Below are 26,655 nucleotides of genomic sequence, written 5' to 3'. Positions count from 1 at the left end.
CAAGTGCCTCTGGCCCATAATGATAGAGACTTCTAGCCCTTCCTCTGAATCATCTGCGTAACTACTGAAGTTAAGATGAACAGCTGATGCCCCAACCCTAGAGGCATTCAAGGTGAGGTTGGATGGGGCTATGGGCAACCTGACCTGGTGGGAGGCAACTAGGCCACAGCAGGGGTTGGAGCTCGCTGATCTTTAAAGTCTTCTCCAACCCAAACCATTCTATGATCTATCACTATACTTTGAAAGCAAGAACGTGCTGTTAGATGAAGGAAGAATATCTGTGACAAATGGGCTCAGGCAAGCAGGATCTACCCACTGTTGAATGTAAATCAATAAATAGCTGGAGGATATCAGGGCTTACTTGGTCTTCTAGGTTCTTGGAAGTAATTTGGCAACACTTGCATGGTTTGTCAAGCCAACAAAATCTTTTTTAATTGAAACGAATTGCCTGCGTGTACATAAATGCATATTGAAGTTCCTGTATCGTGGCCTCAAACTGGTAATACAGCATGAACATCTCTTAATTGTATTCAGCATTGCTTTTCACAGCTGGGCTGAAAAGCAGCCAGAAAAGCTGCTATCTATCAAGTCAGGTATCAAGTGAAGAAGAATAAGTACTCCTGCTAATTTTTACATTAATAATTCACCACAGCCATAGCAATGGAGATACAAAGAAGAGTCAGAAAGTTTTGAACAAGAGGGAAAGACTTTTCAAATGGAAATGTTGATTTGATAGTGAGCTAAAGCAAGGAGCTTAACATGGGAGTTGATATGCTCAAGCAGATCTGTTTGGGTGTCTGGAAAGATGTGAGCTTTGCAAATAAACTCAATTTTTTATATAATGAGAATGAGAGCTCTCGAGCATTAAACAATACAGCTTTAAAGAGAGGAAGGCATTTATCAGCACCTTCGATTCTTTTTTTTCTGAATGTTGGTTTCAGACCTACACGTTTGCACAGCATTAAAAAGAAAAGAAATAGAAAGAAATAGCCCTAGTGGAGCCAAGAAAGCACAAATTCATGGCTGATGTGCAGCTCTGTAAGTTAGTGCTTTATGCTCTTTTATGCTTGCATTAGAAAGGAAAAGTGTTGGGCACAGCTCAAACAATGATGCCAGATCTGCAATAGCACAAAACTCTCCAAAAATGGTTTAAAATACACATCAAATCAGAGAATATTCCCAATTGGAAGGGACCCTAGGATCATCAAGTCCAACTCCCAGCTTCACACAGGGCCACCTAAACATTAAAGCCTATGTCTGATGGCATTGTCCAAACACTTCTTGAACTCCAGCAGGTTTGGTGCTCGTACACATGTATTCATTTATGTATTCTATGATTTTTGTACATATAATATTTATGGGACGTTGAGCTTCGTCTTTGAGTTGCTTCTATGCCACGTGCCTTTCTTCCAGACTGTTCCCCAAAATCCCTTTTTGGTGTTTTTGCAGGGCTACCAGCTTGGCTTCTCTCTGTCAAAGTATGTTTCCACCTTGTATCATTTTGCTCTGATCCATCTTTAGGTAATAAGAGAGGTTGTTTTCTCTCTGATGAGGAAAATTATTTTAAATGTTTTTCTCCTAATAGATGAGCAAGTGTTGAAATTGATGTAATGAAATAATGACATCTCCTTGTGAGTTTACTGCAGCGGAGAAAAACAAGCTCCTCGGCAGACTTTGCATTTTTGCTTCCAGGTTTATTCCCTTTTGCACTTTTGCTTTGCTCTTAATAATCAAACAGCTCTTGAAGGCATAGAGTGGCCTCGAGGAAATAAGTCTAGTCTGACTCCACCAACCAGTATATCCACACCAACCTCAACGACCAGTACCAGATCAGTACTCTACAGCTTGCTTTTGCAGGTGGTACGTATCATTGCCTCTTCCCTTCCTCTTTTCCTCCTCTAAAGCCCCAGTGACTGGTTATACCTTGTAGCAGTGCAATAATTGAAGGTTATTTATAGATCATTCCTCACTTGGCTTCTTTTAGTTACATCATTTCTTGCTTCAAGTAATAGAATTGAAGGTGAGGATGGCTTGGTTAGCCAACAGGGAGATTTTCCATGCATAGGAAGTCTCAGAAGTCCCGAAACCATTCTGCTGGCAAATAAATGATATGTTCAAGATGTGTTTTTTTTTTTACCAGAGCAGAAGTCAATAGGTGAGAAGGCAGTGGTGTAGTGGCTGGCAAGGAGCAGAGCATCTCTGGCATAGGAAGCTGCTTCATTCCCATCCCCACCATTGATATGTTTTGCATATTCAGCACTTTTAAGAGACTTCCAAAACTCAGCTTTGGGTCCATGTTGTAAGATAGCATTCACTGGATTGGAGGGAGAAATGGAAGGAGAGTCAGAAACAGCCAGTTGAAAAGTTCATGCCAGCAGAGGCAAGGAGCAGGTATTTACAGAGCAGCTTGACAGCTCTGTTTGTCATACAAGCTTGGGTCAAAATCAACTTGTTTGCTTATTTTTTTTAACATCCAACTCAAGGTGCTGACTTTGAGTTGCATCCATTGCTGAGAAAAAAAAAAAGAGCTGATTTTCTTTTAGGTTGATATTCTGATGGCCCCTTGTGGTTTCATGGAGTTAGTCCATGTAGACAAAGTCTAATGTGGGAAAAAAAATGTGGCAGAATCTTGGGCAACTGCTCTTAAGTCTTTGCTTTTGGAGATTTCATATCCACAGGTGAAGAGGCCATGGGGAATAATAGAGGAAAATTTCCAGAGATGGATATGAATGCAGAAGGACATTATTTGGGAGCTGACAGCCTTATGCTGGTTGACTTTTGATGAGAACATCTGCTCTAGAACATAACTTAAGCCGTCCAAGGTATTTGCTCTGACTCTCCTCCCACCTCGTGTCAGACAACAATTAAGTCCACAGCTGCTTGCTGCAGCCATATCATTGCAGTAATTAAACATAAAGATCATTTATAATGAGCATTAGTTCATGCCCCCAAATTACTTTTCATTTAATCACATAAAAAGGCATTTGCATTTAAGAGTTGCCTGTTTTAATAATCTTTATTATGATAAAGATATCAGTCGTGTCACAATTAGAAGTATTTTTCACATTTATGATCTTATCTTCAATCAGAACTGTACAATTCTATGTCTGCTCTCTCTTTGCTTTCCTATCAATTTGGGATCACACGAAGCCTCCAGCATCCTTCCTCATTTATTGTTGTGTACCGCTCTCTTATTAAAGGAAAATGAAAACAGAAAGAGCAGAGAAACTTGAATACTGTAATTGCTTTTCAACCAACTTTAGTGAACTGCTGTAAGAACAAAATGCATGAACATTTAAAAATATGTTTATATTTCCAGTCCATTGCAGAAAAAATGCTCAGACACCTTTTCTGCTGTCTTCTAAAGTAGATATCCTTGGCAAGGCAAATTATTAAATAGATGGTGGAAGTATTTAGGGAAGGCCAATGGAAATTGGTCAGTAAAAGCATACTTTCTTCTAAACCTCTTGTGTCGTTTCCTGGAAATGGATTGCCAGCATTTTTCTTGGTTGTCTGTTATAAATTGGTTGTGTGCAGTACATGCAGGGTCACAGCACAGGGTGAAACCCTCACTTTCTTTATTCAGAGTTTATTCTGGGATTTTACTTATCTGAGAGGGTCTGTGGAGGCAAACGTTTGGATTCATCCAAGTGTCCAGCATTCATGAGCAGCTTTATGCGTCACCAGCATCAAGAAATGGTAGAGCCTGTATGCGCTGCTGATGGCCATGGGTCTACACAGTTCCTGGAATGGAGATGAAAGATTTGAAGAGTGAGATTTGAGGCTAAGGGAGAGAGTAGAAGGGATTATGTATTTCTATAAATGATGGGTTGCAGCCCAGTTTATAACTGTCCATTTGAGTCTTCCGCACGATAAAGAAATTCCAGGGATGGCTCAAAAGCCTGAATGTTGAGGGCTTGCCAAAAAAAAAAAAAAAAAAAAGAGGTTTCAAGCAATAAGAAACTTTCTAATACCATGACATCTACTTTGAGGAGTCATAAAGTAGCAATTTTAAAAATCAATCAGCAAAATATGGTGGCTCGTGGCATGTTGGTATTAGTACCTTGCAGAGAGGGAGCTAGGGAAGATGCAAAGCTTCAAGGCTTAAGTCGGTGTCTACTGGAACAGCTCAAGATGCTAGTAATTGAAGATCTGTAGCTCAAGGGTAAGGTGTGTTGGCAGATGATGGTGAATGAACCAGGCAGTACATGCCAAGCAAACGTTTGCCCAAAACATGTTTATAAGTATTATATTTGTGAGTGCTTGCATCCGTATTCATTTAACACAGGGATAATGAGATTTCCATGTCTCTTATACATCCTTCACATTTAAGTCAACCATATCAGAAAAAGAAGATTGAATGTGTTGTAGTTAATGTGGCCACATGTTGTGTAACCACAGAATTACAGAGCTGGGTTTTCAGAATTGTGTTGTTCTGAGTGATTATTTTTAATGTATTTATTAACATGCAGATGAAATTTCTGCGCAGCTGTTTGAAAACATTTTATGAGACTGGTAACACTGTGTGAGATGAGGTAATGTTTTGCTTTCCGTGCTTCTGATTTTGTTACCAGCAAACAAACAAAAAAGGCATTTGATGTGGATTTTGTTTGTGTTTGCCAAGTACGTTTATTACCGTGCCTCAGAGCTCAAGTAACATAACAGAAGGAGCAGCCAGGAGGTCCCAATGAGAGTAGGGCAACCTCATATCCTCAAGGGAGCCCCAGTATCACCCAGGGAGTCTCCAGATGTGAAAAAAATATATTCAGGAGGACTTCAGGGGACTCAGAGACACATTCTGGCTTGTTAGAGCACACGAGCCATCACTTTACCCTAGTATGAAATCACCCACGTATCTGACTGGCCTGGTGTACCCTGCTGAAGTGAGGTAATGAGAAAGGTTAAAGCAAGCTGTAAGTCTATTATATTGATACCTCTGTGTTTTTTCTCCTTTTTTTTTCTTACTCTTTTAGAAAGCATAGTTGACTCAGGTGTATTTCCCACAACAGTGGTTTCTGCCCAATATAATCTCACAGGCAGCAGAGCTTCTCACATTTTCCACCATTCTAACTTTATTCAGGAAAAAAAAAAAAAAAGGTCTTTATATCTTCTTATATTACTTGCCATGAGTGTTAACAGTCATGGTTGGTTATGACAGTGCAGATTGGGCCAGCATCTTCTGAGAGCCCTACTAAACATGTGGCAGCAAATTAAAATTATATGGCTGAACAAGTTCCTGCCCCAAGCCATCTGCCCCCTCCGTTTGATGGCTGTTGCTGGAAAGGTGAGGATATCAGAACTGCCTGTGAATCAGTTGCTGAAAAGCTGTAGTTTTCACATGATATTTTCAAGCAGCCGTAACCTAGATATCAGTTTATCTGAATTCTGTGAATGTGCAGGTGCAGATTCACAGGTAGGTGAGATGCCCCTAGGTTGTGCTCTTTAGTGGAGTGATTTTAGTCCATGACTTCTTCTCTCTCAGCCCATGAGGATTTTGGTAAGATCCACGCTGCCATGTGCACTGATGGGAGCAGGACACAGCTCCTCAGAAATCAGGGTTGTATATCCCGTTTTGGAGGTGGTTGGATTGGTGTCCTCCTCCTCACTCATCTTAAGCCTCAGATCTAAAATTATTTTTGAGTTCAGTTGTTGAACAGGTATGGTTGCATGGCAAAAGTGGTATTGTAAAGATCTGGGGGCTTGGTATCTGATTAGTCTCTCCCAGAGGTAGAAATATGGGAATCATAAGGAGACTTAGCCATTCTTCTTTTCCATCTTGAAATGGTCAACAAGAAGTGCTATTGAGTGCTGGGAAAAAAAAGAAGAAAGAAAGAAAGAAAAAATAAAATAAAATAAAAAACAGATCAAGGAGAATCTTCCCTATTCATTAGGTTTCTTCGTGGTCTCTGATAGTTCAGCTCAATCCCTACATGCTGCGTGCAATATTCTTTCCAAATCACATTAAGTCTGACAGCTCTGGATTGCTTTGATAGATGTGTAAACGGTTGGCCCTGTTGAAACATGTGCCTTGCTGATACCTCCTGTTGCCGAATCTAATCACACTCTCATTACACATAGAATAAAAACTGTTTGCTTGTTTCAGTTTTGAATTGCCAGTTGTTAGAGTTCAGCAAGTTGTGCAAATAGGTCTGGTATTTTTTCCTCCAGGCTGGATTTGGAAGGGTCATGAAGTCATGGTCTTTGCTGTCAGATGCACAGCATCATGTAATCACTTCTCAGAAACATACTATGTCTGCCTTCAAAGTAGTGTTTCTTTAGTGCTATACCATCCTTCTGAATTCTAGCATAACTGATAGCCAGGGATCATACAGGCTACTGAATTTGGTCCACTTGAGCTTTGCTGTATTTCCCTTTGGGCTACACTGGTGTAGGTAGTTTGGAGGTATCTATAGATGGGTCTGCTCAGAGGCAGTCAGCCTTTCTGCTGGAAAGTAGAAGATTTTTTAAAAGGAGTCATGCTTATTATAAATAATTTCTATCTTCTTTCTCAAAAACATGGTCTTAGCAACAATAAATGGTAGGACTTTCAGTGTTAAGGAATGATTGATTTTCCCAATAGCTGAACTACTCAAGATTGCTTTGAGCACTTGTCTGTTCCTCAGTGTCCATCAGAAAACACTTTCCCACCTTAGATTCCTCAACTGTTTCAGTGAATGTGATGACTCATGGGAGAAGGGGACACAGGAGAGAGGAAGAGATTCATGTAACATTAGGTGACATTGGGTGTCAAACATGCTATGCAGATTCTCTTTCAGCCTGGGCTCCCAGGTGGGGCTGACTTCATAGTCTTGGCTATTTGCACTGAACCAGTTCTTCGCTCTCCTTGTTCACGGCTTAGAAACAAGTAAGAGAGAGTGAGAAAGGGCATCTATTCTAGATGTGACACCCTTTGATGAAGTACAGTAAGACTATATGGGCAGGACTACAAATATCTCTGCTGTGTCACCAGTGCTTCCTGATTCAATTCACAGTTGCCCATCACGATGCTGAATTAACACAGGACATTGGCATTCTCAGACAGTCTGAAATGTGGTGATAGAATAATATTTTTCCTGTGTGTTATTGTGTGATCCAGCATCAGAGCAACCTTCACTGTAGAAAGGCAAAAAGGAAAGCATCTTTGCAGCCCAGGAAGGCCACGGTGGTGATTTTTAAGAGCACAAGTCTTACAGTACAAGGTTTCATTCCTGCTGCCATTCATGAATAATCCTCCAGATGTTGGTTTCTCTTGAAGTGGAAGTTCAGAATTTACCAATATATATATGAAAAACAGTTGCATATTTAATGAAAGAATTCCTGCCTTTTCCAGATATGGTGCTCTGCGGCAACAGGCAATGATTCTATTGAGAGAAGAAAACTTGTGAACACTTGGGCCAGTAAACTACATTTCTCAAGGGTACATGGTCTGTTGTTTGTGTAAAGGGGAAACCCTTGTATTTGTTAGCACTGCCTCTCAGTTTCAGCCTTCTGCATCCTCCACATGTTGAGAAGGAGTGACTGATGCCTGGTGGGATCCACTGAATGTGCTGTCAAGAAAGGAACACAGGGCATTATATTCTTTAGCACAGGCTCTGTCATGGTAATTACTGCTTTCTCACACTGCTTCCAAGGGGCCTTCAAACATTTCTGTGCTCTGTTTTCTCATCTATGAAGCGAGGAAATTCCATTCAGAAAGATGCCACAGCCGCATTCATCAGCTTGCTTTGTGCTTCTTGGATGGACGATGCATAAAAGCAGAAGGATGTGTTGTTGCAGGAACACATCTCCACATTTCATATTATCATAGAATGTTTTGAGATGGAAGGGACCTAAAGCCCACATCCAGTTCCAACCCCCTGCCATGGACAGGGTTGCCCCCCACCAGCTCAGGCTGCCCAGGGCTGCATCCAGCCTGGCTTTGAACACCTCCAGGGATGGGACATCCACAGCCTCTCTGGACAACCTGTTCCAGTGCATCACCACCCTCTGAGTAAAGAATTTCTTCCTAGCATCTAGCCTGAATTTCCCCTCTCTTAGTTTAAAGCCATTCCCCTTTATTGTATCACTATTAGACCATGTAAAAAGTTGCTCCCCTTCCTTCAAGTGCTTGAAGGCCACAGTGGCATCTCTTCAGAGCCTTCTCTTCTCCAAGCTAAACAAGCCTGACACCTTCAACCTTTTTTCACAGGAGAGGTGCACCAGCCCTCTGGTCATGTTTAAGCACTAAAGATTACATTTCCCATCTTTTTTGCCTGGTCACAGGCCCAGTGATTCCTTCCTCATACGAACTCCCTGCTATTGTACTTCAGGGTCCTACTGATTTTACTTCAAAGATGTCTCAAAGGAAAAGCCACTCCTTTTCCAAAATGCTTCAAGTGCTTCAGCTACACCAATGCTACACTCCCCATCGCACAAGGCCTCAATGGCTTCGACCAGATAAGAAGAAAAATATTTCTCCTGTCCTGGAATGGAACAAAAAAACAAGCCAGCAGCTAACTGGAGTGCTTTAATTTGCTCATCCTACAGGGATGTGAGGCAGATCTGCGGCCATTAATTGCTACAACATCTTGATGTCACAAACAGATTTTTTCCCCACTCTCTCTGCATTCCAAACACCACCCCCAGAGGCAAAAAGGATGGTACACAAGTGATCATGAGTGCCACCTGGCTTCCTGATAGAGCCTGCATTTCCTCTGGTTCACTTGTCAGGGATATCGCTCCTTGCAGCAGCATGGCGTTGCCAGAGAGATCTTGCAAATATGACAACATTCGAGAGACAAATTATCTCCATTCAGAGCTAATTTCTGTTTCCCAGCAGGGCTCCGCTGTGACCCTGCTGAGTTTGGAAATGCTGCTGTTTGGTTAATAGATGAATGTTTTGTGGATGACTGTATCTGTGCTCTGCTGGTGCCAAGTTTGGCTTCCTCTGCTCCCTCTCCTTACTTGCAGCCAATATTGCGAGGCCTAAATGGGTTTATTCACAGGACAATAACTTGCCTGTCATTAGCATGGGGAAAATAATGTATGAGCAAATGATAAAACAAAATGCTCATTCTCTGCCATCCATAAATGCCTGGGAGGTCTCTTAAAGATGTACTATAGGGAGCCATCTGCTCTGAAGGGGAGATGGGACTGTCAGGAAATGATACACAAGTTAGAGATGGGAAGAGGAGATCTATAGTATCATCTAGACCATTTGCTGAGCAGGACTGCTCATTACTGCTCTGCCCGCTCTGACTGGCAATTGAACAATGGTATCTCCACTGTTATTAGACATCTCTCGTAATGAGTTGACCCAGTGGGTCTTTCGTTTCCCCATTTGTTGTTTTTTTTTCCCCCTTCTGGAATGGAACTTGAAGGAAAAGATGAGGACTTTTTTGCTGCCCTTTTAGCTGTGTTTTGGAAGCAGGATTCTGTGGTCACGAAGAGCTTTTTGTATCTTTACTATGATGAAAATCCTGAGTTATAAGCAGAGAGCTTTTTTACAGTAAGGATGGTAAGGCATTGGAATGTGTTGCCCAGAGAGGTGGTGGACATCCCATCCTTGGAGACATTCAAGATGAGTCTGGATGGGGCTTTGAGCAACCTGACCGAGCTGTAGATGTCCCTGTCCAATGCAGGGCAGTTGGACTAGATGACTTTTAAGTGTTTGGTTTTTTCAGATGTAAGCACAGGTCTCTGGGCTGATCATGATGAAATACCACAGCGGTGTAGCTGAGGTTTTGTCACCATGTGTACTGTGGTTGTGAAAGGAAGAGGACAAAGGTGGAGGAAATAAGACTTCCCCTGACACGTGTAATTCAGGGTTTATCTGTAGGAGCATTTGTCAAAACACAATGTTTGACTTTATAGTGTGAGCAAAAGGTGCATCTGGTTCCTAATACAAATATTTATTGCAGAGCTTGGCCCCCCTCCAGGCCTTGTTTTATGTTGGAAGGTGTTAAGTGGAGTTCTACCAAAGCTTTTCCTTTTCCATCACTCTCCATGAGGACAGGGTGGTAAGATTTTCTGTGGCTGTGCTCTATCTATATGAGATTCTCTGCAGACATTTGAGTGATCCCATTTCTTCATGCTGTCTTACTCTGGTACAGCCAACCTTACATACAGTCATTTGAGTTGGAAGGAACCCATGAAGGTCATTCAGTCCAGCTCCCACTGAAGATGGTCAAGAAGGGGAAGTGCTCTGTAGACTCACAACACTTCCCCAGTACCTTGCTGTTTCCTAGAAAGTATGGCATATATATATATGACTGTCTCAGCTTCCATCCTTGAAAGCATTCTGCTTCAGAAATGGTCCCACTTGTGAACCTGTCGCCACCTGGAGTCTGAATAAAGAAAAGGCAAATAGCTGTATTCAAGCAGAAGAAAATGGTGTTTCAGTAATGGTTAAATTTTTCACCTTGCTCAAATTTTGCACCAAGCCTCATTGCAGTCGCTGCTTCTGTTTGCATGAATCAAAGGCTAGCATTGTCTTTTTTCCCATCTCTTGAGCAGAAGGGTTTGTCAGACCCGAATCACCAGGGTTTTTGTGTGGTCACTCACTTTTGATTAATGTGATGTTAATACAAACTGTCGGATACTTTGAGCGATCTGCTCTCAATCTCCATGCATGAGGAATTTCAAAATAATCCTTTGGAGACATCCAGGGACAGAACTGTGATCTCCTTAGTCTTTGATGCGTAGAACACAAGACTTAATTTATTGAATAAATCACAAGTGATGCTGTCAAGTGCAATGTAAGAGTTTTCTCCTCCCCATGCTCTTCGGGCAAAGCGCTTAATGTTTTATCTCCCCTTTTGGGCCCACGCTGGACTGAGAGGCACCCAGGGCACCCTGAGCCACCCTTAAGTGGTCAAATCAAGCCTTGCTAATGTGCCAAGAGTAGATGCAGAAACATAAACAAGGAGAATAAATGAATGGATGAAGTTTTTGCATGGGAAGATAAAACTGATCCAGTTGTAGTTTCCAACTACTTAAGCTATTCACAAACGTTGAAGTTTTACAAAATCAAGATTTCACAAAACTGAGGATATTTTGATTTTCTTTTCTGTGTGTGTATGTGTTTCTACCTTGAATATAATGCAACTCAATTCATAATAGCTCTGCTTTTCAGTTGCTAAGTTGTACCTGGAATAGTTACTAAACTGTACGTGGAATGATGAGCATGGGAAGCTTTCCACTGTAGATGTCAGCTCCACTATGGTTATGTCTGGAGGTGTTTGGAAGGTATTTTTTTTTGCTGATTTCTTATTTATCCATCCCATCCCATCAATATATTTGTTTGAAATTCAGAAAAGCAAAAGAAATAGGGTCTGAAGAGTCCAATGTCTCTCTTGGTCAGGATAGTACATCGGTTAAACCATTGACATGCACAGTAGGACATCCAAGTCTGAGTCCTTCTGCTGATTGAATGATATAGGTGAAACATTTTACTCCTTGCTTTTGGTTTCCTAACCACTGAGACAGGCAGAGGTCATTTTTGTATATAAATGTGTTTCGGCTCCGGTCAGTTCTAGAGGGAATATGGAAAAGGTTATGATTTCACCCACTCTAAATGAAACCAAATTGTCATCCTCCAGTCCTCTGTGACACTCCTTGTTTGAGTGCACTAGCATGTAAATTCCCCTTAGAAAGACTTTTTTTTTTCCTCTTTAAAATGAAATTCAACCTTAGCAGAATCCAATAGCTCCAACTTGATGGTAGCTCTCCGGGAGCCAGTGGCTGTTGATGCAGCCCATCAATCACAGCTGTCAATGATAATGCCCAGGCCTGCATGCTCAGGCTGCATTGCACAAGGCAACAAGTTCTCCCTGAAACAAATATAGTAAGGGTTTTAGCAAAAATGTAGCTGCGGAGTTGCAGAAATCCATCTCAAGTTCATTGCTGGTAGGTGGCCTGTGGGAGTATTTGGGAACGTATTCAAAAATACAGAGTTCCCAATTATTATTCCCAGTTATCTTATTGATTGTTGTTGGTTAATGAAGAATAAGAGGCTCAGTGAACAGAAGCATGAAATACAGTGCTCTTAGGTGATGTTTGAGCCATTTCTGCCTTCTGGGACTCACCCTATATTGGATGTTACCTTCTTCTATCTTATTCTTATATCACATTTATGCTGTATGTGAATATGTCTTCGCATTGGTGTCCACATGTGCAACATAAATCCAGAGGCACAGTATCTTCTTTCTGGGGCTCAGTCCTATTCTATTCCCTTCTGTTCTTTCGGGTTGTTCTGCATCATGGTCTGCCCAGGAGCATCTCTCCTTCACATATGCTCTTCCTCTCCAGCAATAAAGTTTTTTTTACATTAAAGCTCTTCTAATATTGGGGCTCCCGGATTGAAGAGAACAGACCTCCAAGCAGACAGAGTATTCATAAAAATAATACAGATGGCTCTTATTCTCCAAACTGGGCTAACCATATGAAAACATTTATTTAAAAAATGAGTTTTGCTCCGCTTCCAGAATTGATGCCCTACTTCTGAGCGTCATTAATTTGCTGGTCTGGGTTCAATTTGTATCGCGTTGCAGGCTGCTAATGATGTTCTAGAACAGATATTACAAAGGAGAAGGAAAGCTGCCACTCAGTGCTTTGGAAATAAATCTCCACCTTGCCACAGGTTTACCTGTAATTGGAAGAGTTGTGCAAAATACGAAGAGCCACTTCTGGGATGTTCAGGGTGGATGAAAATGTCAGGGACCGGCTTTTGAGCTCCTGCAGTACAATCTGTGCTCGAAATGACTGAATGTTATTCCTTTTCATTGCAGCCTTGCACAAATGTATATTGATTAATAAAGGAAGGGCATGGTCTGTGCCTGGCACTTTTGAGTGATAAACAGTTGCGCAGCGGTAAAGAGGGTATATTAAAGGGCAAGAGCTAATGACTTTCCTTATGTATGTAACACATTAAAACCAGCATGAAGCTACAGCTATTTTATCATGCTGCTAATGTCTCTGACAACATTCACTTGGTGGGAGTGAATGAATAGAAATCCATTTAGAGAAGTAAATTAAAATACCTTAAAAAATGTCTTTAATAATAGCTACAGAACTCAGCGGGATCAGAGAAGTGAGAGATACAAAAGACCTATTAAGTTATCCAGTCCATCTCCCTGCCAAGGCAGCAGTATTCCTTATTATGCAATTACTCCTGTAGCATTTGGTGAAGATTTAAATGTCTCAAGTGCCAGTGCCTCTGATGGGAGAGCAATCTAAAGGCTGGGAGATGGACTTTCACGAACTTTCCCCTCTGTGCAACCTTATGTTTCCTTCTCCTCTTGGCTCCTGTGCTGCATGTGTAGATGTGTGGTGGGAACAAATGGAAGGAAATCCTTACCCAAGCGTTAACTTTAATATCTCCTGCTCATAACAGTGCTGTAATACCAGACTGGTTGGTGTCGGAGATGCATGTTTCTCTGAAGTCTATGGAAAGACGTCTTCCCAAGCAGATACTTCCAGCACTCTGATTTTTGGTGGCAGAGGATCTCGGTACCTTCTGCCAATGGTCCATCTCCAGCAGGATGGACCTGCTGAATTTTGTTGCCATGCTGCCAAGCACCTGGGCATTGGTTAAGAGTTAATGTGCCAGGAATTTCTGTTTTGTGAGGAATTTCAGAGATCTGAATGATTATGGTCTCATTTTTGGGGGCAGATTTGCATTACCAGTACTGGAGAAGAAAATGTCACTGCTCTTAGATGCTTGTTTCAGAGCTTCTGGACTGTCAAGGTGGTTTTGTTCTCTTGTTAAACAGGAGAACACGGCCATCTTTTCCCATGGGATTTATTTGAGCTCAAATTCAGACAGAATGCATCCTGTATAATCAGCCACAGTTCACCCAGAAATTTCTGCATCAAGTCCATAACTCCTGTTTGGATGTGGCCTATCTTACAGAAAAGCTCCTGTGCTTGATTTAGAGCCTTTTAGAGATGAAGAATCCAGCACACACAGTTGCAAGCTGTTCAAGTGGTTAATTACCTACAATGTTAAAAAGGAGTAGCTCGCTTCAGATCCTATCCCGCTGGATCTCATTATGGCTTTTTATACTGATTTAAAGGGCTTAAATAAAATAAATAAGGAGCTTGAAAAATATCCTGATCCTATCGCAGCCAGTGAGGAGGTAAAAAAAGGCCCTTTGTCTTCTTTCTGTGCAAAGGTCTGAACAGAAATGTCATGATAAACAAGTCTAGTTCGTTTGGGCTCTGTAGAGTATGCGTGTCAGTGTGCAGTGGTCACTAATTAGTGGGAAGAAGAGCTGAATTAGAACCCAGATGTTAATACCATGTTCTGCATGGCATAAAAGTACACAGAGGCTGGTGCTGGCTGAGTCTGACCTGTGATGCTGTAAGGACTGACTTCATTTCAACAAAAACAGGGGAAATCTTTCTAAGGCAGCATCTTCTTGCAATCTGAAGCAAAGGTTGGATATTGGGAAAAAAAATCATCTCAGAAAGAGTGGTGAGGCATTGGAACAGGCTGCCCAAGGAGTTGGTGGAGTCACCATCCCTGGAGGTGTTCAAGAGAAGGGTAGTTGTGGCAACTGGGGACATGGCCTAGTGGGCATAGTGGGGATGGGTTGATGGTTGGACTTGGCAATCATGGTAGTCTTTTCCAACCTGAGTGATTCTTTTGACTCTATGAGTGAGCGTGATGTTATGGGTCAACAGTTGGACTAGATGATCTTCGTGGTCTTTTCTGACTTTTATGATTCTCTGAAAAGCCTGTCTCAAATTTGGACAAAGAATATCTCATCCAGAAATACCCACAATCTCTGTGCTTCCTCTTCCAGTTTTCTCTAGCTTTGTGATGTGGTCTCACGTGGCACAGAAATGGCACATTTGCTTTCAGAGTGCAAAGGCTTTTGTTGAAATTGCAGTGTCTGTATCATTTCCCTTTTTTTAAACTGATGTAGAGCATAGTTTGGAAGTATTCCTGGCAGACTTCTCTTTTGGTGCTTTAAATGGTTGTGATTGATTTGGTGTTTGTAGTGCTTTGGCAGGGTTGGCTGCAGTTCATGTTAACCTTGTGTACAATAGAGACTTGTGTGTTTAAATACTATACTTGGGGTCCCTCAGAATCCCAATGCCCATGAGGTGACAGATATCACCTGCAGAGAAACAGGCAGAGCTATCATTTAAAAAACATCCCTCAGAGTTAGGAGGGAAGTTGTAGTAGGATGTAGTATAACCATAGTAACGAGCAGGATTCTGTAGAACTGATACTGGAATAATGAATTTTGCTGGAAAAAAAAAAGAAAAATACCGTATGAGAAAAGCAGGCTATCAGATTTTGAGACCGTAAAAAGAGTTCTGCGTTTAAACATGTATTTGAATTGATACATACTAAAAACTCCTGCCCTTTGTAAAGCCTGGATGTGCCACAGAAGAAAACAAATTGCAAAGCCCCCTTATCGCTCAGTGTGAAATAACCACTAATCAGTAAAACAGGCAATTTGGACTATCATCTTCCCTCTGATAGCTAAAAATATATATATGTTGGTTGAGGGTTTTGGTGTCGTTTTTTTCCTGTTTTAGTGAGGGCACTGCTGTATAGAAGTAGGGGTGCAGGTTGTCTCTACACAGCAGTGATGGAGCTTGGGGAGCACCCCTCTCTCTTGCCTTGTCCATACCTGTTCCCCTGCCCACAGGAGCTTATCTGGATTCATATTCAGGCATAAGTAGGCTTAAGCAAGCAACCTGTGGCAGTATTCACAGGAAGCTGGGTTCCCAGCTCACTTTTTAGTGGTTTCCATGTCTTCACTCCACCAACGTCACCTAATCATCCAACATCAGCATCATCTAATGAGGTGAGAGAATAGTTATGTCATTGGCCTTGCAGGACGTTTTTTCAACTGCCAGAATTTGGAGAAAAGAAGTGAATGCATTTGTGTTCTTATCTCTGTCCATTTTCTCTCCATTGCCATTCATTATGCTGTCCAGGTATTTAAGCAGATCCCTCCCTTTCCTATCCACACCAGTAAAGCACAGCACATGCTGGGAGATTGCCTCAGAGCTCCATTTCACACGCCTGCTGGGTAATAAAGCGTTATGAATTGACAGCAGGGTAACTAAATTGCAACTGGCAGCGTAACACTGCGGAGCATCACGGGTCACAGCCTGGAGGAGATAGAATCGCAGGTGGGGGACGTGGGTTGGGAGGCAGCTCAGGCAGGAGGCTCCCATTTCAGAGCTGTTTGCCTTGGGTGTGAATGTGGAGAAGCTCTCGCGGCTGCTGAAATCCTGTCAGTCTCTATAAACATCACAATGAAATATATAATAGCAATAGGAGTTGGAATAATATTAATAATAATTAATGTCATAATAAAATTAATCCTAGATCCTAAACGCTGCATCTCAGGTAGGATCATAGAATCTTTAAAGTTGGATAAAAACTCCCAGATCATCCAGTCCAACCCCAGCCCCACCATGCCCACTAACCATGACCCTCCCTGCTACATCTCCATTTTTCTTGAACATCTCCAGGGATGGTTTCAGTTTGGCCTCGATGTCCTTCTTGTAGTGAAGGGCCCAAAACTGAGCACAGTACTCGAGGTGCAGCCTCACCAGAGCTGAGCAGAGGGGGACGATCACTTCCCTGCTCCTGCTGACTGCACAATTTCTGATACAAGCCAGGATGATGTTGGCTTTCTTGGCTACCTGGGCCAACTGCTGGCTCACATTCAGCTGAGCGTCAACCAGCACCGACAGATCCTTTTCCTCCACACAGCTTTCCAGCCAATCTGCCCCAAGCTGTAGCACTGTGTGGGGTTGTTGTGACCAAAGAGTAGGACCCAGCACTTGGTCTTGTTGAACTTCATCCCATCAGCCTCAACTCATCAATCCAACCTGTCCAGGTCCCTCTGTAAGGCCTTCCTACCCTCAGACAGCTTGGCATTTCCCCCGCACTTGGTGTCAGTTGAGGGTGCACTCAATCCCTGCAGATCTCCAAACCCACCTGGATGTGGGGCACAGCTCTATTGGCCTTGTTGGAGAAGAGGAGGGATAGAAGGTGCCTGCAACCCCAACATTTCTATGATCCTGAGATACATGAGTGTAGTAGTGATGGTGAACCAGACTTCAAAACTTGCTGTCCACTTTGCTATCCCGTGTTTTTTTCTATGCTAAGGGAAATACAGGGCAGCTTCTGACCCCTATTCAAGCTTCAAGCCTGGAAGCAGATCAGATGAAGCAGAAAGACAGCAGAAAAAAAGTCAATCCATGTATCACGTGCCCTCATACAGTGGAAGGCATTTCCACAGTGTGAGGCTGGAACTAGATGATCTTTAAAGGTCCCTTCCAACCCAAACCATGATTTTGTGTCCTAGCTTTGTAAGGTGCTGGAGCCCCTGAGGCCATGTGAGGAAGCCATAGGGACCTATAGGGAAGTTTGTCACCACAGTGGATGATGACGCTGCATATAGCACCCAAGACAGGTGAGAGTAGCTTTGAGCAGAACAAATCCGTATGGATGATGGATTCCTGCTGGGACAGGCATAGGTTTCCTCCCTCCATGTGTTGGTTTATATATTTTTAGCTCTTTCCTGATGAGTAGTGCCCCAGCGTGGGTCATTGGAGCCCCCTGCTGAACGTACCTTCACAGTGCCAGGAAAGAAGGATGAATAATGATTGGGAAAAGGAATTAAAAGTCCTCGGGGGGCAGCTGAGAAGCTGTAATTAAAAAAAAAAAAAAAAAGCATAAGTAAATGTTTTATGTCAAGGCATCGATGTGAGGTTAAACCGCCACTGTACTTTGGAAGTGGTCCCAAACCCGGAGCTGTGGGTCAGCACTGCGGTTGAAGAGGTTTGCAAAGCTTTTGTCCCTCCTGCTCTGCCTTTAATTACAGCTGTGCTCTGTGTAGCAGTTTTTAAATTGTGGGGTGTCAGCTACACTCCAGCTCAAAAATTAGATTAGACTTTATTTATTTTCTCCTTTGAGACAGCCACATCCTGCACTCATCTGGTGCCTTCCTCCGCCAAGGCATCTCAAGGAGATTTAAGTGATGGGCAATAATAAACTAATAATCGACAACCTCTGCAGTGCCAAGGTCTCTTCCTCCATCTGCTGCCTTTTTAAGAGTCCATCATATGCTCAAGACATCCCTGCACAGGGAAATTCCCATCCTCACCATTGTTTCCGCAAGACAATGAAGAGTTTGCAAGTGAATGGGCCTGGAAGAAGCTGTGATTTATGCAGAAAAGAATTATTCAGGGTGGAGATTTTTCCTGTAATCTGTTGCTCTTCACTGGGAAGTCAGAGGAAACAGAGCAACAGATTGAAAACTGGAGGTTTGTGTGGAGTTGAGCTGTTGCTTCAAACTCCCTGTGTGTTGGCAACTCACTGGTTTCTGCTTTATTGTGCCATGCACCTTTGCATCTTCTATGGGGATCATTGGAAACCCCATCTGCATCATTGTATATTGAGTGATCTCTTTCTGTAGAACAGGCATGTCCAACCCATAGTCCCATGGGACGTATGCAGCCCAGCTCAGCACGCATGGCAGCATTTCCCCTGTCAAGCAACACAGTCATGTCTCTCTACCAGACTTCTGTAAGCCCCCTCTTTCCAGAGGAAAACATCCCTCGCTTCACAGTCACACCATATTCACGTATTCATATCATCACCTTTTGGCAGCACACACATTTGTGAACAAGTTTTCAAGGATGAAGCACGGGAAGAGTAAAACTTCATCAAAAATCTCTGATGAACACCTTGAGAGCTCACTAAGAATTGCAGCCACATCCATCAAACCAGACTGATGCATCAGTTTCAAAAAATCAAGGTCAAACATCCCACTAGTTTTATGATTCTGTTGCCCTCTTTTTCACATGTTTTAATGAAAAGCATTAGAAATTAGCATGTTTTGTTACTTCCCTGTTAACTATGTTATATATTCTATGAGGTCTGCTCTGCAAATAGTGCCTCCTGTTTCATCAGAGGTGGATGTTGGTAGTATGGCAGTAGAGGTTGAACCTTCCCACCAATATCCCCTTGCATTTTGTTCCCGTGTGATAGATGGCAGCAGACGGAATGGCATCTGACATGGAAATGTGTATGGAGCAAAGGGGTGTTATCGAATTCCTCCATGCAGAAAAAATTGCACCCATTGATACTCATTGATGCTTGCTGAATGTTTATGGAGACCAAAGAGTGGATGTGAGCACAGTGAGGGGTGCATTTCAGCAGTGGTGACAGTGGCATTGGGTCACCTCCGCTGTTGCAGATTGTTATGAGTGTGGCATGCAGGCTGGTGAAAATGCATAGCTGATAGTGGAGACTGTGTGGAAAAAGAGTGTTTTGTAACCGAGAATTTGCTCTATTTAACTCTGTTCTTGTGCTCTTTGTATCTGCTGTCATTTCTGTGGAGATTATTAGGAGGCATTATTTTCTGAGCACCCTTCCTGGATGCAGCCCTAGACAATTCCTCTTCACTCAGTGAGACCCAGGCAAGCCAAGAGGTTTTAGACCCACGGGGTGGAGGAATTCAGGCACTTTAAACCTGAGGTGGAATGCACAAGTCAAAAGTGAGGAAGAGTTTCAGCAGCGAGCAACCTTGGCTTGGGGAATTAAGGATTTTCAAGAGGAGGAGGTTGTGAGTACAGAAAAGGAAATCCCATCATGTGTTTCTTTTTTTGTTGTTGTTGTTTTTCTGCCCCATCTGTCAAATGGGGGTTAATACCTCTGGGTCTGCATATTCCTCTCCATCATTTTGGGCCGATGAAAGCAGTACGGTCAGCGCGTAAATTATACGTGCCCTGGAGCTGCTTTACATTATCTGAAGCTTCAGTCCGACTGAGAATAAGGGCTGTATCAAGGAGCAGCGATAAATGTTTGCAAAGCACATGAAAGACAAAACCCATGATGTTAATAACGACTGGCGCTGTTCCGTTTCATCATATCCCATTGGCAGTAGCTAACGGACAGGAGGTCGTACGAAGGAATTCTTCTTATTTTTAGTAGCCGTGAGACCCTTTTAAAACCTTCACCCCCATGTGCTGTAAGAGTAATGAATCATCCCCTCGGCGTGGTGTTGGGATTCAGCACCACGCAGTGTTTTCAGGTGTGAGGTGATGGATATTGTTCTGCGGATGAGTTTCCTTGTTAGCGTGGGTTTCTTTAAAAGGGTTCATTGAAGTGCCTTGCCATAAAATTATGCTTTGATCATATCCATTTGCTGTTAATGAATCCAGATGGGTTAGCAGCAACTGGATTGTAACTCTCTGATAATACATGCGCTGCCTTTCATTTTCTTGCACGGAGTGTTAGAAGATCCTATGCTGGCCCAGCTAACGAATCCAGCTGTATTAACATGGCCTAATGCATCCTAATACATAGCATCCCCAGAGACACATGCAGATGTGTCAGGATTGCTTAGGAAAAGGTTAGAATGGTTCAGAAAAATAGCCATTACATATCTGGTTCTGTCTTCTTTCATATGGTAATTCTCTTTTCTTTATCCTTTTTTTCTTTTTTCTTTCTTTTTTTTTTTCTCTTTTAAAGTCATACGAGTAGCTTAATATTCTCATTAAATCAAAAGACCTTATTCTAAAATCAAGATATTGGCAGGAACTCGGCTCTGGTTTTAATGTTGTTGTAGACAGGAGGAAATGGGAGAAATGGCATAGAAACCAGCAATGCCCTCCCTTTTAACATCCAGTATTTGGTTTTCTAAGTTGTTGTTTTCTCAAATATTGAGTTACGCAATGAAATATTGATGTAGCAGATTGAAACCAGCTCCCATTCGTAGAATCATAGAATCATAGAATGGCCTGGGTTAAAAGGACCACAATTATCATCTTGTTTCAACCCCCGTGCTATGTGCAGGATCGTCAGCCACCAGACCAGGCTGCCCAGAGCCACATCCAGCCTGGCCTTCAATGCCTCCAGAGATGGGGCATCCACAACCTCCTTGGGCAACCTGTTCCAGTGTGACTGTATGAAAAAATTCTTCTCAGAAAGAGTGATGAGGCATTGGAACAGACTGTCCAGGGAGGTGGTGGTGTAATCATCCCTGGAGGTGTTCAAGAAACATGGAGAGGTGGCACTTGGGGACCTGGTTTAGCGTGCATGGTGGAAACGGCTTGATGGTTGGACTAGATGATCTTAGTGGTCTTTTCCTACCTTAATGATTTTATAATCTTAAAGATCATCTAGTTCCAACCAGCTACTGTTAACATGGTTGCTACCTACCAGATCGGGCTGCCCAGGGCCCCTTCCAGCCTGGCCTCGAACACCTCCAGGAATGGGGCATCCACAGCTTCTCTGGACAACCTGTTTCAGTGCCTCCAAGTAAAGAATTTCTTCCTAACATCTAAACGAAATGTCCCCTTCTTATAGTTTAAAGCCATCTCCCCTTGACGTATCTCTATTAGTCTGTGTAAAAAGTCCATCTCCCTCCTGCTTATGTTCTCTGGAAGTTCCTGGAGTCACAGAATCACAGAATCATAGGTTTGAAGGGACCTTAAATATCATTGAGTTCCAAGCCTCCGTGCCACCAGTGTAACTGCAGTCCAACATTTCTCAAATGAAGCACAACTCCCAATGCCTCAATCTCCTTCTTTGCCTTTGTGCTTAGCTCAGGAGGAGCCCTTCATTCTACTGAGCCTAATATTAATTCAATTTGTATCAGACTGGGATTTTGATAACCTTCCTTCTGTATTGTTTATAGCAACAAAATTAAATACAGCAGTCAAGTCACCTTGGGGTGCCTCAGAAATCCCAAAATTCATATGGGGATCTATAAATCTTGGATGTTATCAGATGCACAGTACCTCCTTCCTCCTGCAGGCTGTCTCAGCTTGCTCATCTGTAGGCTATGGAACAGTGTTTTTGATTTTCAGATTTACCTGGTTCTTCCTGTGATTGTATTAAAGCTGTTTGTAGTAACAAAAGGATTGCAAGGTGCTGCTTAACCCTCAGCCTCTGGCAGAATGCTTATCCCCAACACATGCAGCTTGTACAGATGTGAGCAGTGGGTGTAGAGTAGTGAAGGATTGGCACAGGTTGCCCAGAGAGGTGTTGGATATCCCATCCCTGGAAACACTCAGGATAAGGCTGGATGGTGCTCTGAGCAACCTGGTTGAGCTGTAGATGTCCCTGTTCAGTGCAAGGGAGTTGGACTAGATGGCATTTAAGGGTCCCTTCCGACTCAAATGATTCTATGATTCTGTGATGCTATGATCAAACATCTGATTGTTGAGGTTTCATCTCATTGAGCTTTGTTGGTCCTGGGCCAGATTTTTCCCAACCTGATATTCAAGCCCTTTAGCCATTCCTCTTCCCCTCTCACGTGGTTTCTACTTTCTCCTCTTTTGTTCTGTTTTAGGGTACTTGGTGGCATGGACTCTTCCAGCATCTGCTCAGTGGCAGAGGATCAGCTGGATGGTTACATCGGTCACACTAATTAGCAAAACATGAGAAGGCTGAAATTAAGATATATGGCTATTCATAATCCTTTCTTTCTTTCTTTTCCAGAGCACAGTAATTGTGGAGAAGACTGTTCAAGACCTAATGAACCTGATGCACGACTTGAGTGCCTATTCGGATCAGTTCCTCAACATGGTGTGTGTGAAGCTCCAGGAGTACAAGGACACCTGCACCCTTGCCTACAGGTACAGAACAGAATCAGAAACCCATGTACGCTGGAGATACTGTTCATCTTCTTTTGCTTCCTGACATGAGTAGGAAGGAGTTACTTCTAGAAATCTGAAATAGTGATCATTGCCATATGAAGAGTTTTGACTTCCCAATGACTTTGTACACATCACCCTATGGTTTAAGCTTTTTAAATCATAGCATCACCAAGATTGGAAAAGATATCTAAGATCATCCAGTTCAACCATCCACCTGCCACCCCACTAAATCATGTCCCTTAAGGCAACATCTAAAGGTTTCTTCAGCATCTCGAGGGACAGCGTCTCAACCACCTTCCTGGGCAGCCCATTCCAGTGCCTGGTAGGTGATAGCAGAGCTTAGAAACAACATGGCTTTGCTTTTAATCAGGTAAAAGTGGACCTCAAGTTGTAGATGGAGAGCATAAGACATCGTCTCTAATATAAAGGGATGTACAGTGGGCTAACAGTTGGACTTAATGATCTTGGAGGTCTTTTCCGACCTTAATAATTCTGTGATTCTCTATGGCTATTGCTTGGTTGTAAAGCAAGTCAATTTTTTCTATTTGAATCATTCCATTCTCTGTTCCCCCAGGTTTTTTTTTAAAGAATAGCTGTATTTTGGTTATATAGAGATTTGAGTATTCAGATCTCATGCCAGTGTAGAAATTCATAACCACAACACTCCATGTAAATATATCACATGCTGGGTTTTGTGGCACTTGCCCAAAACCTTCCTGTAGATTTACTCTTTTAAGGGGTCATCATATGCTCTGTTTTGTCCTGTTCATCTTTTTTTTTTTGGAGGGGGGGGGGCAGGGGGGATCTGTCTCTAACTGCTTCCCAAACCATGGTGTGGAAGCTAAACTCAGTATGGTCCCACTGGGCACAGGGCTGGGACACAGAGTTTGAATCCTTTGGGTACTTTACCATAGATTTCCTTGGTAACCATTACTAAGTAACATATTCTATGTACATCTCAGCTGCCCATCTGTAAAATGGCTCTCCCTGGAGAGAGGGGCCAGGAGCATGCCCCGCGCCGCGGGGATAAATACTTGCATTGAAAGACACTAAAGATGCTGCGGCAATGTGGACTATAATAGCTGCTATACATAATCTCCTTTAATAGCTAATTGAGGCTGGCGATAGCAGGGGAAGCTGAAAAAGCCCCTTGTGTTTTCTGACCAAAAGCATTAAGAAATTATTTCCTATTGCCTGATTTCATTCAGAAGAAGCTTCATCTGGCGAGCGGCTGCGTATGGGCTCATTATTATTATTAATAGCACCAACAATAGCAGTGAGCACATATGGGGGCTAAATGGCATCCGAGCGCGCGTGTAAATTGGTAGCTATGCTTGTGCCATTGTCCAAAATGCTCATATTTTATATGAAACTTCATTGACTGGAGCCAGACAATAGATGTAATTTTTTTGGCTTGAACTTAAAGGTCCTTCCTTCCTTCCTTTCCTGATACCATTCCTGGCTTTGGCACCTGCTGAGGCGTAATTAGGACAGCCCTCATTTGGCAATATCCTGATTACAGCAGGAGGAAAAACAGGAAATGTTCTAGTTTTGCTGCTAGCAAATGACTGACTGAAATAGAAATCTATATACATTTCAAATGATTCAGAGGAATACAGCAGCTATCCCTGCGAGCAGTTCAGTGCACGGGGTCGGCATGCCCTCTGCAGGGACATTGCATCTCTACGGCTCAGCGTTGACCACGGTTTTCCTTCAGGGTTTGAGAAGGATAAATCTTCACAATGATGGAGTTAGAATTCTGCTTAAAATCAGAATGAGCCCCTTAGAGCTGTATCCTAAAGCAAAGCTATTGGAGGAAGGGGGTGTGTATCTGTTCTTGAGATGTCAAAATAGTAAGAATTTGGGAAGGCAGAGAGATGGTTTATGTAAGATGTACACGTGGCATTTGTTCCCTTCCCATGTGCATGTGTTTTCTGAAGGGGAATAGGAAAAAATATGGATTAAATGTATTCAAATACAGGCTCCTCAAAGGAAGATGCTTTCATTTGGAGTCTTTGCAGCACAGATAGCTCCATCAGGACGTCAGCATGAAAGAACGCCGAGCTGAGCTATTTCAAGTTTGATTTCTGCTTGGCTCTGATTGTCTAGCGAATACAAAAACTAACAGGGCTGATTGTGAATGGATCGGTCATTTGTATAAGCAGCAACTACAGATTTTCTTGCTTTAATTGATGACAAATTTTGGAAGTGTATTGAATCAGAGCTAAATGAGATGTCTTCTGTTTGTAAGAAGTTCGACACAGACTGTTTACAAATGTTGAGTTCTGGTTTTCACCCCATCTCCATCTTTTTTCACCCCGCCTCCATTGAATGAGTATTTCCTTGTGCTTTTTTCACCCTGTTTGGAGAATCTGAATTCAGTCACCTAAGTGACTCTCTGTAAAAAGAGACATCTCCAAAGAGAGATTGGTCTCAAAACATGGCTGTACTGTCTGGAGGTGCCCAACTCTCTCAATATCATCTATGAAGAAAGTTTATCTTAGCAATTCAAGAAGAGCTCAACGTGGCAACATGTCCTTGGCCATGGAAAGAGAAAAATTCATTCCCAAATACTGCTGACACAACTCAGCAGAGCCCACTTAGTCCCTGTGGCGCACAGATGTTTACCTAATGAAAATCTATGATCCCCAGCTGTGTCCAGAGATGTTCCCCATCACTCTGCTCCCAGCCTGGGGGAACCCTGATGCCAACCTGGGACCACAACCACCAGCAGATGTTTTCTGGCTAAAACTCACTGAGCTGTGGAGGAGCAAACCCTCTTGCACATGTGCCATCACCTGTGCAAGAGTTACACCTATTCCCTATCCACTCCTGAGAGCTGGGTACAAACAGATGGCATTTTTCTGGGCCCATTGAGCTGTGAATTAATTAGTTGATTATGGCACTGGTGGTGGCAAGTAACCCTATTGCAGCAGCAGGAATAATTGCATAGGACTTTGGGAGAATGGGGGGTGTTTGGAAGGAAGCACTCTGAGCTGCACTAAAACATGTCATCCTGTCTTGTGATAATTTACTCGAGGACTTGAATTAGGTTGACATTGATAAGAAGGTACGGAGGCTGAAAACTGACTGAGATGTTAGAAAGAAAAGGAAGGGAAAAAGGTGTCTGCAATTGATGGGGAAAACTGGGCTTCTAACAGAGATCAGGGCATGTTCCAACTTATTTAACACTTTCCATAATGAGGAGGTGGTTACATAAAACCAGCCTGTCAATAAAAATTAGGAGGTGTTGCAACCATGGGAAAGAGTAAGGAAATAATTCAAAGGGATCCGTGTAGCAGTGGCAGTGTCCCAGCATTGAAGCATCCTACTGATTGCAATGGAGAAATCTGCCAAGCACTCCAATGGCTCATGGTGCCATGAGTAAAACATCACCAAAAGTTAAGAAGAAAAACAGAACTGTGTGGGTTGGAAAAAGCTGACCCTAAAAAGGCAAGCAGACCTATCTCAGTTTGGAACTTGCTATAGCAGCCAGATGGACATCCTTCTCTCTTCCCTTGACATCCACTTCAAAAAGCAATAGCATTTTTGAGGACAGCAGATAATAAGGATCATAAAACACAGAAGGAGCTCTGTCCTCTGTCTGACTCCATGGAAGACTCATGGGAGACTCATATGGCTTTCAATTGTATACATCTAAAGGGCTATGATAATGCTCTAAATAACTGAGTACTGAGTCGACTGTGAGGGAAAATATCAGGGAGTAATGGGATGAAACTGAGTAAAGTAAAACATGAGCACAGGATTCTTTTTAGGATTAGGATTCTTTTTTTTTTTTTTTTTTTTTTTTTTTGTCCAAGAGTTAGATTTGTTCATCTGTGAAATAGACTCCCAAGGGAAGGAGTCTATTACTTTAGTCATTTAAATCTGGAAAGGAGAAAGCAATGGCTGATGTATTCCATGGAACAGTTGTCCTGCCTTGGCAGAGAAATGGCCAAATATCATCAAATTCAGTTTTTCTAGCTTGGATGTCAGAGATTCTGCTGGAGTGGGTTTTTTTTTCCAATG

General features: G+C 42.6%; 1 protein-coding gene across 1 annotated transcript in view; it reads left to right on the top strand.

The window, feature by feature from the left end:
- Positions 1-26,655, top strand: part of EXOC4 (exocyst complex component 4) — a gene marked incomplete at its 5' end in the record, with an annotated part of 409,823 nt that overhangs the window by 317,785 nt on the left and 65,383 nt on the right. The window contains 1 exon segment of the mRNA NM_001199320.3: positions 22,469-22,605. Within this exon segment, the coding sequence (NP_001186249.2) occupies positions 22,469-22,605 (137 nt within the window).

This window comes from Gallus gallus, chromosome 1 (genome assembly GCF_016699485.2).
Source record: "Gallus gallus isolate bGalGal1 chromosome 1, bGalGal1.mat.broiler.GRCg7b, whole genome shotgun sequence".
Lineage (NCBI taxonomy): Eukaryota > Metazoa > Chordata > Aves > Galliformes > Phasianidae > Gallus > Gallus gallus.
Note: the sequence above shows the minus strand (reverse complement) of the source record. Positions and strands in the feature narration are given on the sequence as shown.